We start from the raw sequence: 18169 nt of genomic DNA on the forward strand, positions 1-18169 counted from the left end.
GTTGCTTTGGGAAGATACAACTGAAGTACATGAAAGTGGTAATAAAGCTAGAGGTAGGTAGTTATAGAGGTAAAGATTAGGAGACTAGAGAGCAAAGCAGCATTAAGACTAACCTATTTATTTATCAGACAGAAAAATAATTGGGTCTTTTAGGTAGGTGATTAGATGGATGCCCTGCACAAATTCACATAGGATTTTATATATATATATATATAAGATTGATGCAAAATGTATGCAACAGTAGTAAGAAAGCTTGACGTTGTTTATGCACAGCTTCTCTAGGGTCCCTATCGCAGCATTTCAATCAGGTTGGAGTCCAGCCTTTGACTGCAACATTGATTCATTTAGTGTTTGGTTGTAGGTTTAGTGCTAAGTTGGATCATCTGTCTTCTTCAAGCAGACATTTCTTCAGATCCTAAGATATGGACCTCTCATTTGTCCTTGAAATGATCTGGTAGAACTTCACCATCAACTAGTTGACTGCAAGGGATCAAGGTCATGTGGCTTCAAGACAGCTCTAAATCACCGCCCCTCAACCAATGTTTTACCAAGAATTGGTGATCTGTTGATATTGTCAGTAAAAGAAGTCAAATACTGTTGGTCGGTGTTTATTTCTGTTCATCCAGTTTTATCGTTCGCCACAAATTGTTTCCAACTGGATAAAAGTCTGTTTTCAGACAAGTTTGACTGAGGGTAAATTACTTGTTGAGATTATTAGCCCTTTTTATACATTTAAAGCTTAAAACTTGACCTTTTCACATCTTGTATAATCTTTCAAACAATACAACAGCATTAAAGGGGCTGTGTAGTCCGTCATGACATAACTTGACATGAAAGCTGCCCTTTAAAACTCTTGAAGATCAAAGTGTAGATCACTGGGGAAGGTCTAAGACCCCTAAAATGACTTTCTGTGAATTCTACCTTACATTGCAGCCCAGAAGCACCAATCCTTAAATGTTCTTTAAACATTTCCCAAATTAACCCAAAACCACAACTCTAAAAACCGTCAACCAAAGTGTGTTTACCACTTACTGCACTTCACGGTCCTCAGCTGATGTGCATGTTTCTACAAGTCCATAGATTCTAGTCTGTTATTATAATTACGATGAAAATAACGAAGCCTTGTGGGTTTTTTCAAACTGACGAGACAGCTGCAAAGAGACAGCATAAACACACCATAGACCGGTTGTGTTGTGAGAAAAAGAGTTTAAACAACTCAAAGGTTATAATGACGTAAAATTAGATGTAAAATATAAAAGTTAGCAATATGTTATCCATTAAGCATCACACTGTCAAATTATGGGACTATCTCTACTGGTGGAAAACAACAAATAATCTCTAAATGGGGGGACTTTTTAATTAAAAGACTGGCAGAGTTTCATCTCAGTGTGACACCTCTATTATGCTCACAATGATAAATCAGACCTGTGGCAAAACAAATTTGGTTTCAGACACGTTTTCAACAGCCAGGCTGAGCTAATTGTTTTCCTGCCTTTTTCATATTGAGATGTACGAGACGAAGCTCAACATTTCCGCAGAATCATAGAGCTGTTCCAATATTTTGTCAGTTCAGGAACATGCCAGAGCATTTTGCAATGAAATACACAGAGATAGAGAGAGCGGCTGGTGACTGGAATATCGGCATTTTCATTTCAACTGTCCCTGACTGATGACCAAATAAAAGAAAAAAATAATATTTCCCCTTACCAGCAAATGCATCATTCCTACTGCCAGTGTCTTTACTGAAGGGAAATCATTCCAATCAATCTTTTTTTTTAAGTGACTTGTTTTTAAATTAAATCAGAGGACTTAAAAATATGTTAGAAAATATTCAAAAGGGAAATGTCCTTTTTGTGGACACATATGCACAGTTCATACAGGCTACTGTAGGATGGATAGCGTTTCCCATTTCCAAATTCTGCACTTTTTTTTTTTTTTATGTATGAGTGTTTGTCACATTTGAAGGAATTTTTCGCCAAACTAAGTACTGACTGTTTACAGTTTTAAAATATATGGTATCTTCATTCTGTTTGTTTAAAACTGGGGGAGGAAAATCAAGATTGAAAACTCTCACCTAAAACAACCGAACAAGAAAAAAGGAGCTTCTCTCAGGATCTGTGAACTGACCAATAGGTTGACAAAAATTAAAGTAGGCATGGGGCAATTCAGATATGTGACATTAATTAAATTGAAATAATTTGTCACAGGATGTTTTTAATCTTCTGGATAACAGAAAAATGTATACATTCTATAAACTTGGCCATTTTCCACATTCTTTATTTCTATTCTACTCCAGCTATTAAAAAATGGTTAAAAGTAGTTTCCAATAGACGGACTTTAGCAGAGGCTGGTAATTTGAAGCTTTTGTAATATTTAGATTTTAAGTACTTAACACTTACAGTATGAAAGCAACTCATATGTATCGTTGGTATGTTTCTTCAAACTGGTAAAGAAACCAACTTCCTGGAAACTGACCTCAGAAAATAACAGGAAGCCTGAACATGATATAGCATGCACCGTGTTATTTCTTTTAACTTTTGCCTTTAATGCAAATCCAGAGGAGGGGTTCCAGAAATACAGGTCAGGGCCCAACTGAAGTGTGGGCTCAATAAACCACCAAAAGTCAAACTGGAAATAATTTCCAAAAAGGCAAAGAATAATGGTTGTTAAACCTTTCTGTGTAACATAAGTAGTGAAAACTTATTTAAATAAAACACAGTGAGACTGCTGTTGACAGTGTAAGATGTTAGCAGTGCTAACCAGTCTAAGTGCTCATACAAGACGGTCAACTCTACATTATCTTTCTAGTTTAAATGAGTAAAAACTGCTTTTAATGGCTGTCTAATGCTTACAGTGGACTGTGGTCTCTGGTTTTAATTCAAATAATTAATGATGCCTTACAGCAGAAAACAATGTCTTCAATGCTCTAAAACAGTTCATCAAAGAAGCTGAACAAAACTTTGCCTTTGCAATGACTTTTTCTATGGCTTATTTCTATCAAGAATTCCAAACCATTTACCTTCATCTGGATCATTCCTGGCCGAAGCCTCCAGAAGTGCCACACTAGCAGCAAAGGACACCCTCCTCTTGGACTCTGACTGCTGGAGGCTGAGTAAATTGCGACTCTTCTTGTCAGCTTTCCTCTTCTTGTTCTGCATCTCCTTCTCATACACGGCCCACCTCTTCAGCTGCTGGCTACGGCGCTTCTGAGCTGCCCGCAGCCTCTCCAGACTGGGCACCTTGTCCAGCTGCTGCAGCTCCTGGATCAACTCCAGGTGGTTGGCCATGCTGCCAGCGAGGATGGATAGCAGCAGCTGAGATGACTGATGAGGATGGTGATGGTGGAGGGAAGGGGTTGTTGGGAAAGGTGGGGATCTAGCGAGGTCTGCACCTTCGGCTGTGGCCTCCTCCCTTTATCTTCATCATCCTGTCACCACCAGTAATCAGGCCTGAGAGAGAAGACAGAGCGGAAAACTTTATTGAAGTCATCATTAAAAAAAGTACAAAATTAAGATTTCGGTATTGCAAGAGCAATCATTCCATGTATTTACAAAAATGTATGCGATAAACCAACACAAGTGAATAGGTCATTACAAAGCAGAGCAAAACTACATGGTTTGTAAATAATTATAAACTCATATCTTACTTTTAAACCAGCTACTCTGAATTTCAAGCTAAATCTGCAAAAACTAAAAAGCAGAAATTAAGTGAAGAATTTGTTGTGGTGAACCATTATTAGCTCAGATACCCGCCATTTTTCCCTTGGAAAAATAAGGGAATATATTTCAGATGCTGGATCATTGACGGTTCCTGGAAAGTTCGGTCTCTTTGTGCGCCATTATGGATCTCTCTGCTGCCGTCCATTAGGGTTAACCACTTACAGAAAAACCAGGATAGTGGGAGCGAAAGATTGGTGGAACCGGAGAGCTGGAGACAGGATGTTTGAAAAAGCCTCTTAGTGATCACAGAGGCCACATTAACCAATGTATAACAGCTAAAGAACATTTTAAAAAACTGCAGTTCTGCTCACAAAGTCTGAGTATTGATTCGGATTTTAAGTATTTATTTAAATACGATTTTCAAATTTTAGATATTATTCTCTTTGATCCGATTTAATCCAATCCAGCTCCAATTCAAATTGGATTGCTGGTATTATGAATATTTTTTAACTCTCACTTGAATAGAATGACAGTGCAGTTATGGAACATTTTGATAACGGCAAATTAATAAAGCTTTGGTAGCAGTGGAAAATCAAGTTGTAAAACAAATATTTTCAGTTATATGAATCAATCTAAGAATTAATCTGAAAATTAATGGAGAATTGAAAAATCTATGTTTTTTAAAATGTTGCCCTATTGTTTAGTCATGAATCCATCAAATTCTACAGCATTAAGAGACCAACTGTTTCAGATTTAATCTAAACGGTCTCAAATCTGCCATCAGACTCTGGTTTCCTCTGTGCCTCATACCTAACCTGTGAAAAACATGGACAGGAAGCAAGCTGAACAATCACTTCCTACAGCATCACTTTCAGTTGTGGGGTTAACGGTGCAGAAAGTCTCTGTCTCAGTTATTTCCATAATAAATCCACAGCAAAAGAAACTTAAAAGTACTACAAATGGAATGAAAACTTGATTTGCTTTAGGGTCAAGGTGTAAGTATGTCCTTGACTTTTAATTACAAACGTAATGTTTAAATAACACCTTAGGAGGGAGGGAAAAAGCTTTTATGTCACTAAAGTCTTTAACACAGTAAATGATTCGTAAAGACTGGGTCACGACATAAAGGCCGATCACATGAGGATTAGCAACAGGCTCTTGAATTATTTCTGCTTCAATTTCAAACTAAAGCTTTCAGAATTGCCATTTAGATGTTTGAGTTAACCAAAAGTAAATGCAGATGAAAAGACTTCTGGAATATTCGTCGCTTCGCATGAATTGTATGGGAGAATTATCCTGCCATAATGCAAGAGCACATAATTTCAATTTGAGAAAAGAATCTCATCTTTTTGCACTCAAAACTTATAATGCTCACACTCAAAACATGCGCTCTCTCTCAAATATTTTCTCTTCTCTCTCAAATCTTTGTTTCTTCTCTCAGATTTAATGCTTCTTGCACAGATATTTTCTCCTCTCGCTTGCCTCCTTCTCTTTGCGCACAAACCGCGCTCTGCTCGAGTCTCGGTTACGCTTGCAAACCTGTAGGCTCTGCTTGCGGATTTTTTTAGCTCTCTCTCAGATTGGATCGGATCGTCGCCTAGCAACCTTTCCAGCCAATAGAACGACAGCCTCGGAAAGGGTGCGCTTTTCTAACTCTACTGAGTGTGCCTGTGATAAAGCTTACCGACAATAAAATGGCTTTTTAATTTAAAAGCTATCAATTTTCAGACGTGACGTGATGTGAACAGAAAACTCCTGCCTCAGAGTTGCTCGTCAGAAAAAAAAGGGGAAAAAAAGTTTGCTAGTCAGGGCAGATGCTAATTCTGCCTCCAGCAGAAATTAAGTGACTTTTCATTGGTGATTCTTGAATTGCCCTTTATTATTTCCTTTTTTATTTTCCTGATTGTTGTTGTTTTTCAGCTTCTTATTTTAATAGCTTTTAAATTAAAAAGCCAATTTATTGTCGGTAAGGTTTGAAATGTGCTGTTCTCATAGCTCATACAAGCTTACTGTGTCCACATACAGCGGGGATTATATAGTGGACTTTATAGCAACCTTAGTTAACTGACCGTTTGGACAGATGATCACTGCTTTTTGCTCCATTGGTCACGTAACTCCTCCACTGCGCAGTGCCTGAGTCATCTTTGTTATTAGTCACTGCTATTGGGTAGCGCGAGCCTATGGTAAAAATAGGCCACTGGGGCAGAAAATCCCAGAATGCTTTGCAAGGAAAGCTCTAGTTGTTATGATGTCCAGTCAGTTATTTCACTTTGCCGCAGGACACTTACACTTGGACAGTCTAGCTTTCGTAAAACACAAAGAAATGACAGTGTGGAGTCTTTTCAATTCAGTCCGATTCCATTATACTTTATTAATCCACAAAGGGAAATTCAAATAACACCAGAAAAGAGAGGAGTTCTTATGTCTTGCTACTCCCCTATTTCCAACTCTCTGCCTGCCCTGTGCTTGACTCTTTCTTGGCCCCCCTCCCCCACTGTTGTCAGTCAATCTTCAGTAACATGTTATAGACGTGCAGACTTCTGCCGCTGTGCATTTTATGCATTATGAACACTGGGAGGTATAACTCTTTTTTCTTTTATTGTTCTTGTATTGGTTTTCTTGAAGTATGCAGCAGGCTTAAGAGAAAAGTGTACCAGTGTTCTTTCAGCCAGCTGAAGGGCAAAGTGCAGGAACAGGTTAATAAAAGGAATTTAAGTGTTTCTAAATGCTTCCCAGAAGCAGAGAAAAGACCTGATACATAACACGTTCTTTTGCAGCTTATAAAGCAACTTTAAGATGAAAATGTATATGAAAGTGAAGATACTCAGCAAAAATCTCCATAACATCTTAAAGAAAAAGAGGAAGATTAATTAAACATAGAATTCAGCTATAAAATAACATAGAGAATAACAATGTTCACCAACTTTATTTTAAATGTAACAAATAAAGCAAAACAAATTTATTCTATTTCCCTGTGATATAATCATTCTCTCCATTATTTAGAAATCTTGAAAAAAACTTAAGCTATAATAGATTTTGAAATCATGAAACAAGATATTTCTTGAAAAAAAGGTATTACCAATCCTCATAAACAGATATTTTCCAATATGAGCTTCTGATATGCAGCTTTCATCCTTCCAGAAGGAAAAAAACGACTGTTGAGAACATCTTAATGCACCATTAGCTAAAAGAGCGGGGAAAAAGCCTCATGCTGAGTAAAAAAGGCCGACTGTTTGGATGATGATGTTCAGTGCAAAGAAAAAGGCCACATCCATCCTCTGCAACCGAGTTCACCTTCACTATATTTCATGTTTAAACATAGAGTATAAAAGACCATCGGAAGAAATATTTCCCTCACATTATGAACCACAAGCACAGCTTGCTGTGAGGTGAAGTTGTCCAAGAATAAATTCGTCAAAAAAAGCGACTCTTCAGTGCTAGGTGCCCTTTCAAGTTCACTGACTTAAAATGAATTTAGCTTTGCGGTAGATGAAAGTGTGTTATTAAAGGAGGTCAAAATTTTACTGCAGCACGGTGATCAGAGTGAGTTAACTTTGGGCAGGATGTGTGACAAACAAGGAGACGGTCAGTTTTTGCTTTATCTTGTGTGGATGAAAAAAACCAGGAACGACTACAGATCAGATCAGAGGGAATCAGAGCAGAGGTAATAACGTTACTCACACACATGTGAAAGTAAAGCCAGGGCCAAGATAGAAGAATGAGTGACACAAACAAATAACCTGAGCAATAATCTGACACCCATATTCAAAAATTAGTCATCACAGTTCTTTTGTTTTGTTTGTACCCTTTGGTAATAAAGAAATATCAACTTCCTACAGTAAAGAATAATGACAAATGTTCAACATTCATGCAGAGTTCATTATGATTAAATAATGATAAAATGTAGCAGATTAAAGCTTGAGACTAAATTCAGGAAGATGCTCTGGGCGAGTATTTCTGTTTAGTAATAAAGGTACTCAGTAAAATCACCTGCCTCCTCCTTTCTCAGATATATTGGTTTGTCAAATGACAGAGGAATCCTTAAAATGGTCCTGCTTACTATTTAGTTAATGTTTCACTGTTGTGCACTTTTTGTTAAATCATTTGATTATAAATTAGTTCACTTAGTAAATTAGCTAATTTAACATTTCATTAGATGTTAAAATTAAATGTATCCAATATTTCACAGCACTGGATTGTTATAAGGACTAAACAGAGGGAATCACCCCATGAAATTTTAAAACTTCTTCAGTTTCCTTCAATTTCTACACAAATTAAACAACCTAACGGGAAACTGCTCAGTAAATAAAGGTGAAAAACACACATTATTTTTTCTTTTAGCCTTTTTCACAATAAAATACTAAAAAAAAAAATTTGGGACAGGTTTCAGGCTACTTTTACATTTGATAAATGTCAAAGCACTCATCAATGCAGGGCCAACATTCCATTAAAACTTTTCCTATTTAACACTCTGTGTGCTTTTATCTGTTTTAAGTTTTCCTTTGTATCACTTTTAAATCTGTTTTTACAAATTGAATGTGTTTTATGATTAAAATGCATTACATTATTATTATTACTATTATTACTATTATTACTATTATTATTATTATTTACATGCACAAAGCTATGAGTACAAAGAATGCTTGAATCCGTGAGCATCCTTTTGGCCGACAGCGTGAATTTTTGCCATCCTAGATCACCCAAGGTAGAGCCTCTCCATATGCAGCCAGTGTGGAAAACATCATATATTATAGTAATTGCAACACTAAAAAATACTTATCCATGTTGGTAAGGTTTTCTAGTGTCATGTTTTGAAGAACTCTCTTGAAAAAAAACTTGGACTTCTGTTCCTAGGAGTCAAAACTGAATTTCAATCTCGCTATGGAAATAAAACAAATATTAAAAAAATATATATATATTTTAGTTTGCATAGCATATGATAAACATATAAAGAACATATGTATAGTCACACTAGGAAACCCTTATATGCACTGAGTGTTTAGTCCTAGAAACAATTAGGAATAGATAATATTATGATATTTTAAATTTGTCAAATAGTCAGCATTTCCTCAAACTTAATATTTAGAACGATGTTACCACAGAGCCCACATTAGATGCATAGATGCTCTATAATTATTTTCCTAGTAGATAAAAAAAAATATGTTATGAAAAACCTATGCAATCTTATACTAAACTGTTTTTTTACAGGTAACATTAATTTAACAATACCTTAAATTTTACTGATTTAATAGCTAATTTCTAACAACACAGTTAAAACCTAAGTATGGACGATGCAACGTAAGCTGGTGAAACCTGTCAAAGAACAGCATTTTTTTTTCCTTTTTTTTTTTCTTTTTTACAGAAGTAACCTCATTCCATCAAGCAAGCTGATTATTGTGTAACCACACAGTGGCAAACAAAGAGCTAAAGTGCAGAGCTGAACAATCACAGGCTGCAACATGGGGAGTAAAAAGAAATTTCCATTTGATGACTCGCCTGATGGGCCCACATGCTGATAGGCAGCTTTGTTTCCATTAGATTACAAACAGGTGAAGAGTTAAATTTAGACAGTGCAGCTTTTTCCCCTGCAGTTAAAAAGAGAACGTAAATAATTAGTCAATTCAGAAGCAGTTTATCTCCCCGTTGGTTCTTTAAAAGTGCTTGAAGAAAGCCATAAGACAATGAAAAGCCGACATGATAGCATGGCAGGAGGCGAAGACGAGCTTTTTGATGTTATATAAAGCCCAGGGAGTTGTAGGTAGTGTAAGCCCTGTAGTGACAACACAGCCGTTACCAAAGGCAGAAGCAACAAATCACAGATTGACCTCAATCAGCTCCCTGGCTGCTGACATGAGCATCCCTCTCCATTCACTTTGTGTTTCATATTATTATGTAAAAGCACATACCTAACTGTTGTACTGATTATCCCCAGAAACCCAAACCTACAGCTATTAGTAAACTGTTCCAGCTTTGTTTTTACATTCTTAAATTGACAGAAGCACAACAAAATATTTTCTTATTATCTAACCATGTGGCCAAAAGGACAACCAGAATGTAAACAATGCCCCTGACACTGAAATACTGAAACAACACATAATAGGCAAACAGCTTCCAATCTGTCTTTTTATTTACTGTATTATTAATTAATTGTACCCCTGGGAAACCCATATAAAACACAGTAAAGCACAGCAATGCATAGAATTATATAAAACTGTCAAAAATTAAACAAGTACAACATTTAACTTAGTCACATTTGATAAATGGAGAAGAAAACTTATATGTAAAGCTTTCAGACAACTCCCCCACATTCACAAAAATATGACTTCCACTTGATCTGTTTCTCTTGCTTCCCTAAATGGATCCTTTCCAGTAGATTGACTGAATATGTATAGGTATGATAGAGGATGTTCTTTTTCCAGGTTATCATCAAAATAAGTGGTCCTCCTAACTGTCAATCATTCTGGTGATATGTTTACGTAAGTCCTACGTGCTTATCTCCATTTACACTTACCAGTGGTGAGTCTGAACAATTGCCAGTCTTCTTTTGGAAAGCAAGCTTGTATGGGAGATGCAAACAGCAACTTTTAAACAGAGCGTGCACAAGGAGAAACGGGCTTGTGCATGCTCTCTCGGGAGCGGGTACAGGGTTGTATATGTGCCTTTTTTATTTTTTAAAAGGGCGGGTCATTCCAAAAAAATTTGCAAAAGTCCTCCACTATACCTTTAAGAGTCTTAAACTCCATCCCATGTTTTCCGGCTTACCCAAAACTTTTTATTGTTTCTCCAAGCAGAAAAAAGCATAATCATGATGGCAGCTGGAAACTAATGGGATTACAATTACTATACAGTAATTGTAATCCGATTAGCAATTAGTTAATAAAGAAAAAAAATGTATCAGTTGCCAAATTGATCTTTAGTTGCAGCCTAGATAAAAGCTTAAAAACCCCGGACATGAATTAGCGTCCAATCCGACACAAAATCGGATCGTATAAGATGGTGGTATTAAGGTCTCACTGAAGATGATAGGGCCGGTCAGGTGATGGTCACAGGATTATCTGCTTGTGTAGCTCCGACCAAGATGGAGCTCTTTTAGTCGGACTTAAAGGAATAGTACACCCAAAACATGATTAGCCTTCATTTTCTACTCACCCCCATGCTGAACAACACTCTGGAGTACTTTTTTGATATCTCAAATGTCTCTGGAGATCAGGGAGGCTTCTTGCTGTCTGCTGACATTCAAATAATGGAGGTCTATGGTGCCCGAGACAGAAAGGTCCATAAAAGTCCACAAAAAACGTGTCAATATTCCTCCATACTGCTCGTCCAATGTATTCCAAGTGTCCTGAGTGGGTAGCATCCAGAATTTACTCGAAACGAAGTCATTTAGAATGTTTTTAGAGCATAAACAGTAGTGTATAGGATTTCCTGAAAGCGCGCACCTGCGCGTTCACGACGCTACGGAAGCCGGCAGACCAAACCAGATGAAAGTGCGCATTCAGCGTCTGCTCTGCCGATAATGCAAGCTTAGAAGAAGAAATGTGCTGTTTACCTGTGCAAAGAAAGAAACAACGAAAGAAAAATGTCTGAGGACTTCAGTGTTGAGGAAGAGCATGAGTTCTTTGCTGAGCTGAATGCGCACTTTCGTCTGGTTTGGTCTGCCGCAGTTTCCGTAGCGTCGTGAACGCGCTTTCAGGAAATCCTATACACTATTGTTTATGCTCTAAAAACATTCTAAATGACTTCGTTTCGAGTAAATTCTGGATGCTACCCACTCAGGACACTTGGAATACATTGGACGAGCAGTATGGAGGAATATTGACACGTTTTTTGTGGACTTTTATGGACCTTTCTGTCTCTGTCACCATAGACCTCCATTATTTGAATGTCAGCAGACAGCAAGAAGCCTCCCAGATCTCCAGATGCATTTGAGATATCAAAAAAGTACTCCAGAGTTTTGTTCAGCATGGGGGTGAGTAGAAAATGAAGGCTAATCATGTTTTGGGTGTACTATTCCTTTAAGCAGCAGTACAGTAGCAATGCCATGAATCTGGCAGGAAGACACCCGGAGGAAAAGTAAAACACATCCGCTTTGGGGAAGATTCTGAATCACAAGGTAAACGATCCAGGTCCGCCCCATTTCGAGAAGCACCGTGCATATATAGCAAGCAGGGCAGACATGAACATTTCAATAAACAATGTACTTTACCCATGACAGGAGCTAAGGAGGACAGAAAACAGATGGAGTGAAATAGTGATTCTATTTGAGCTTCAGGGGAAGAAAATGTGAAAACAACAAGCATGGTGATGGGGACATGTGTGGCTTATTATACTCCCCTCTTTATCAAATTGAAGCATAACTTTGTCAAATTTCAAACAAAGCTTTCTGATCATCAACTGTCACTGACCTCACCCATATTATTTTCTTTAAACATAGTTTCCATTATATTTTATAAATAACAAAATCCTTTTCCAGTTCTATGTCAGAAACAGGGAGCCTCTATGGATCTTGGTTGACCACCAGCGGGACTCTGCGACGGCGACTGAAGGTCCTCCTACTTTACATTTAAAGGTGCCTGCTGATTTTTTTATTAATTTTTTTTTACTTATAAAACATATTGACCCAGTCAAATGCGGGATGTTATTTCAATGCATAGGACACCAGGACTAGGGTTGGGCATCGAGAGTCTATAATTGATCAGAGTTGGTCCAAACCTTCAAAAGTGTTTTCTGAAGTTATATTAAGAAATGAGCAGTCGGCTACATGCCACGCATCTTAAGAACATTGCGATGTTTGGTGGAGGACTTGTTTTGCTGCAGGCCTTTTTTCAACAGTTCCTTATGGACATTTAAATAAAGTTTCCTCTTCCAACAAATTGATAATGCAACATTAGCTCATGCATTACCAACTTTGCATCTAAAATGTTCTCTATGTTTTGGTATAAGCCAGTCTTTACGGAGTCTGCTTCAAACCACATAGAACGCTGCTGCCTGTCTCATAACAAACAGAAATCCCATTAAAGTGACACTTAAATCCCTTCACTGGCTCCCCAGTCATTTTAGGGTTGTTTGTGGTTTAGCACTATTGTATTTGTAAGATCTTTAACTGTAAAAGCGAAGCATGTGCTGGAGGAGCCCTGGTTTAAATTTAAGCTGAGAGAGCATCAAGCCTCTTCTACTGCAGTCAGTTAGACATTTGAATTCACTCATGGAATAAATAAAATTGATCTCTTACCTGGGCCTTTTTAACTTAAGCCTAGTTGTATGATATTCTCTCTATATTTTCATTGTTCTTTATGTTGCTCCTCTTACACTGTGTAATTCATTGTCTCTTATTTTTTACTGATTTAAACCACATTGTTAAACTTTTAGTTACTGAAAAGGCCTATAGAGATAAGGCAGTTATCAAATTGAAAAGGACCCACCATTAGGTCTTTAAAAAGGATCACAAAACAACAATAAAAACTTTAAAAAAGTTTATCAGAGACAAAAGCAGCATTATTCCATGGATATCTTCATCCTCTGATCTGTATCCTATAAGATGCTTAAAAGGAAGAGAAATTAAAAGATTATACAGAGCTTATGGAAAAAGAAACTATAAAAAAAATTCTCCCGTATGTATGCCCTAACCTTGTAAAACGATAAAGGAGATCAAGTTTTTTCATATTTTCAAAAAACATAATTCTAATAAGAATCAGCAGCAAACAGCTAAGGCACCAATCCACTGCAAGATTAAAACTGTAAAATACAGTCCTTTGTGGAAGAGAGAAAGGCCACTAAATATAGAGTAGGGATGCCAGGTTTAGTTAAAGAAAACAGAGCGGATTACAGAGGCCCTGTCACTGAGCATTCATATCATTATGATCCATTTTTACCCCACTATCCATTATACTGAATGTGTTTATAGATTTTCACATACATTATATTAAATCCAGGCTCCTGAACTTCAGTCCTGAAGAGAAGGGCTACCATCCTGCAAGTTTTAAATGCATCTCTTTTCAAACACACCTGAATTTGATGACATGGAATCCAGCTTTGTGGAGAACTAAAAATCTACTCAAGCGAAGAGTTACATCTACATGTAAAGGTTGGAGGATGGTAGCTCTCATGAACTGGACCTTGGCACTCCTGGATTAAGAGTATGGTTATGGAACTTACAACTGTGAGTACATAAAGGGTCTTTATATTTAAATAATTAATTTTTTCACAACCCAATATAAGTGAGGTAAATTGAGACTTTCACCTCGCACTTTTACATTATAAATGTGATTTATGACAGAGAGCGATGAACTATAGAAATATAGATAATAGCACTGAGTGCATCAAACCACCAAAGATAAAAGCACCACTGGATTTCCACTTATAAACCACTTATAAACATTAAGTGTCTGGCTGTGACTTGGTCAATTCTAAGTTGTTTTTCTGATCCCACTTGCTATGATAACATAAAAAAATTGTTAAAAACTGATCACGATTTAAAATTGCTAAAAATATTTTTCCATCAAGCGAGTTTGCATGAGTTGTAATTAGGGATGGGGAACGAAACCCGGTTCCATCAAGGACCCGGTTCCACTTTTTTCAAAACCCGAAAATCAATAACGTTTGGGCTTATCGATACCACTATCGAGTCTGGTCGTTTTTTTTTTTTTCTCCCGGAGGTCCTGTAACATAATTGTGTGTCCCTCGAGTCGCGTCACAGCATTTAAATCTAATCAATCCGATCACTGCAGCATGTCCACCAATGTTTTGGAATGAAATTGTAAGCAAACAGATATTTAAAGTAAAACAAGTCTGGCACTTAACTTTGCTCGCGACTCGAGAATGGCTGAACGGAAAAGACTCCTCCTCCTTCTGCCCCCGCACCACAGCCGGGCCCGTCTTCATCATCATCTTTGTAGCCTGTCCGGTCAGTTAAAAATATTAATTGTGAAATCCGTGTTGTAATCGGAAGCATACAAGCTAGTTAGCTTGAAAAGTAAATAAAGTTTCAGACGTGCTGCGTGATGATGTGTTCAGATTGGATCAGTAAAACGACAATTAGGTTATCATGATGCGTTCAAGTGTAACGTAAAGAAAACGGGAAATTGAGTTTTTAGCGAGAAACATGAGTAATACAGTTGTATATTGCTCTAATTATTTTAGAATATATAATTAAACTACTGATGCCAACATTTATTAAAAATTACATTTAGTTTAAAATACAATTATTTATTTGTTAAATCTTTTCCTAAAAACATGATGAAAAGTGACAGTAGACAATACATTAACCAACAATTGTGAAAATATATTCAAGTTAGTTTTATGTCATTTCAAAGTGGCCTATTACATTAGCCATGTTTATTGAAGGCTAGAAACGTTTTTGTTATGCTCACTTGTTAAGCAATAAAAGCAATACCAGTTCTGTTAAAAAATATTTTTGCATCGTCTTTCCACCAAATAACAGAAAAGTATCGATAGTGGTATTGATAAAGACTCGGATCGATAAGGAGTATCGATAAAGGTATCGATATCAATAAATATTAACGATCCCCATCCCTAGTTGTAATATATTATTAGGTAATGCTCACGTTCTACACATATTTCAGTAAATGAAATGTAGCACAGAGTGAGATTCAAGTAACAGTAACATTAAAGCACATTAGATGTAAGAACTGTCACGAATCACGTCCATTAATAAACACACATTTCAAAACTATTGGTCAAATATTCAAAGTCTCATGAAAGCAATCTTGGCTGATTTATTGAGTTTAGACCTTATTTTAATTAACTTTGATTTATAGGAACATTAAGCTGAAACAGGTTGTCAGGTTTCTATTCGGTACATTTGGGACTCAGTCAGATCAACTTCTTTAATATCGGCAAGGTAGCCACAACAAGAAGAAAATATTTTTCAATTATTGTTTGCATTTCCTTACCTTTTTTCCACAAGATTTACAACTGTATGTGTTTGCATTATCATTTTAGGCATGATATCTAAATTAGGGACCAAATTAAGTTTGGCTTAATAATGGGAGTAACTAAGAAGCTCATAGAAACAAATCAAAAAAACATATAGTAGACAGGGGTTTCAGTTATATTATAAAATATTGTTGATGTGAAATTATTTTAAATAACACCACACAATGATTCCTCAACAAGGATAATCTCTACCTAATGAGTAAAATTAAATTGATACACTTTTAAAGTTCAGTTTTTCTATACTGTTATAATGTGCATATCAAACAACCAAACATGCAATGACTGTTTAAGGGGAATCACTAAGAATGTTAGGTATGGTCATTTCTATTTTAGAATTGTTCAAATCTAGTAGGATTCAACAAGTTCAACTTCAATTGTCTAAACAAGTCATATTATTTCAATGTAAAAGCAAATTTGTTTAAATTATTTTGAATATTTACTGTTATTGTTTTTAGACCATTATTATGATGAAAAGCATAATATGAGTAGATGTTTGTTTTAGATATCCAGCTGGGGGAAAACAAAAAGCTCAAATTATGTGCTGTGTCCTGAAACAATATATCAGGATTATTCTTTCATCAAAGTCATCCACCTGTGAAAAACGTGTTGCAGCCATCTGATCTGATTGTATTATCTGCACTTAATTATGTCCCATTCCAATTTGGTTTACATTTAATGAACATAGTCATTGTTAGAATGAGGGAAGTCTTTGTGGGTTTCATTAGGAGGGCTCATAAAGAAGGGAAGCAAAACAAAAGCAGTGTAAATAATTTGGCAAATGTATTGATTTTTTTTGTTTGTTTGTCTTTTCTAATAAAGATGTTTTCATTGTTAAAAATTTAAACATATCTCTATGAGCCGTGGTTATAAAGTATATTCATTGGAGGCGTAAATGTTCAACTGAACAGAAGAAAAAAAAGGAGGATGTTTCCTGACTGCTAAAACACAACCGGAGTTTAAGAACAATGGAGATTTGCGAGCAACAGAGTGGAGGTCACTGGAGTACAAACTAATCAAATTCTACAGATTCTTCTATTCAAAAACATTTAAATGGAGCCCATATTTTCAGGCTCTCCATTCCATCACTTACATTCCATTAAGAATGCATAACTTCGTTACACAGTTTTTATAATGGTTTCCTGACAGAATTATCCTGACTGTGATGAAGAGGCATTACGTGGAAAAGCTAAAATCCTGAGTATTATTGTACAGCCTTCCTGGTTGGTTATCAAAAGTTCTGCACACCAATGTTTTTATAAGAAGCAAGGCCTTTTCTTCATCATACAGTTGATAAAGTTTATAGTCCTTAAAAAAAAAAAACTCCTTACATAATTTTGTTTGTTCTATGAAGTACAACGGGAATATCATACACAGTCCTGATAGTTAAATACAAAAATTGAGAATGTGAAAATGAGTTAAAAGTGAAATTACACTATTATGAAAACGAAAACATCCAGCTTTTAGTTACATAACTTAAAGGTATAGTGGAGGATTCTGGAAACACCTGCCCTCTCCTCTTTAAAAAAAGAAATGAAAATGCACAACCCTGTACCTGCTCCTGAGGAGGAACGCTTATTAAACGAGTGCGAGAGCATGCATGAGCCCATTTCTTATGGAGCGAACGTTGTGCATTCTGTTTGAGCACACAGGAACCAATCCATGCAGTGAGAAAACATGCATGCTCAACTCTGAAAAACTCTTCTCAAACCACTGTCCTTGCGCTCAGTTCCATTTCCAGAACCATAAATATATGTAAATGAACCACATCATCAGCCAATCAGCTCAGCTTCTTTTCATCCAATCAAAGTATTTAATGTTTATGTATTTAGCAGATGCTTTTATGCAAAGTGATTTACAGAGTAGGCATTAGTGTGAAGGGTCTTGGCTAAGAACCCACACTGGCAGCTCACTCCCCCCAGCAGAGATATAAACCTGTGCTTCCTGTGTGAAGGACAGGTGTCTTACCACTTTAGCTAGCCAGTCGGTTTTACTTCAAACCGGATGTGGTATTTGGAATGAATACTTTGATTGGATGAAAGGAAGCTGAGCGTGATTGGCTAATGGTGTGGTTCATTTACACACATTTATGAAGTCACAAGCACAGACACAGAGATGAGCGAGCAGAGAAACAGCCGAGCACAGCTAGGGTTTAGCGGCGAAAAGAGCAGGTTGGGCGCGTGCAGAAACGGAGCCAAGCACGCGTAGAGATGGAAATGAATGCGAGGACAGTTGGTTGAGAAAAGTTTTTCCAGAGATGAGCGTGCCAGATTGCACGTTTAGATTGGTTCCTGCGCACTCAAACAGATGGCACAAATATCGCTCCATAATTTCTCATTTTGCATGCTCTGTTTAAAAGTTGCTGTGTGCAAGCTTGCTTTCCAAAAGAAGATTTGCAAATTTTCCTCTATGTCAGACTCACCACCGCTAAGTGAAAACAGGGAAGAGCACGTAGGACAGCCTTATGTAAACATATCACCACAATGATTGACAATTAGTAGGGACAATTATTTAGATGATTCACAAGATAATCCAAAAAGAACAACCTCCAATATACA

General features: G+C 36.7%; 1 protein-coding gene across 1 annotated transcript in view; it reads right to left on the reverse strand.

The window, feature by feature from the left end:
• Positions 1-18169, reverse strand: part of ppp1r16b (protein phosphatase 1, regulatory subunit 16B) — a 127941-nt gene that overhangs the window by 79766 nt on the left and 30006 nt on the right. Inside the window, exon 2 of the mRNA XM_038300095.1 lies at positions 3020-3449. Coding sequence (XP_038156023.1) covers positions 3020-3287 — 268 coding nt within the window. The 5' untranslated portion in view covers positions 3288-3449. The remainder of the gene's footprint in view (positions 1-3019; positions 3450-18169) is intronic.

The sequence above is a fragment of the Cyprinodon tularosa genome, unplaced genomic scaffold (genome assembly GCF_016077235.1).
Source record: "Cyprinodon tularosa strain WSP-4 unplaced genomic scaffold, ASM1607723v1 ctg10, whole genome shotgun sequence".
Taxonomy (NCBI): domain Eukaryota; kingdom Metazoa; phylum Chordata; class Actinopteri; order Cyprinodontiformes; family Cyprinodontidae; genus Cyprinodon; species Cyprinodon tularosa.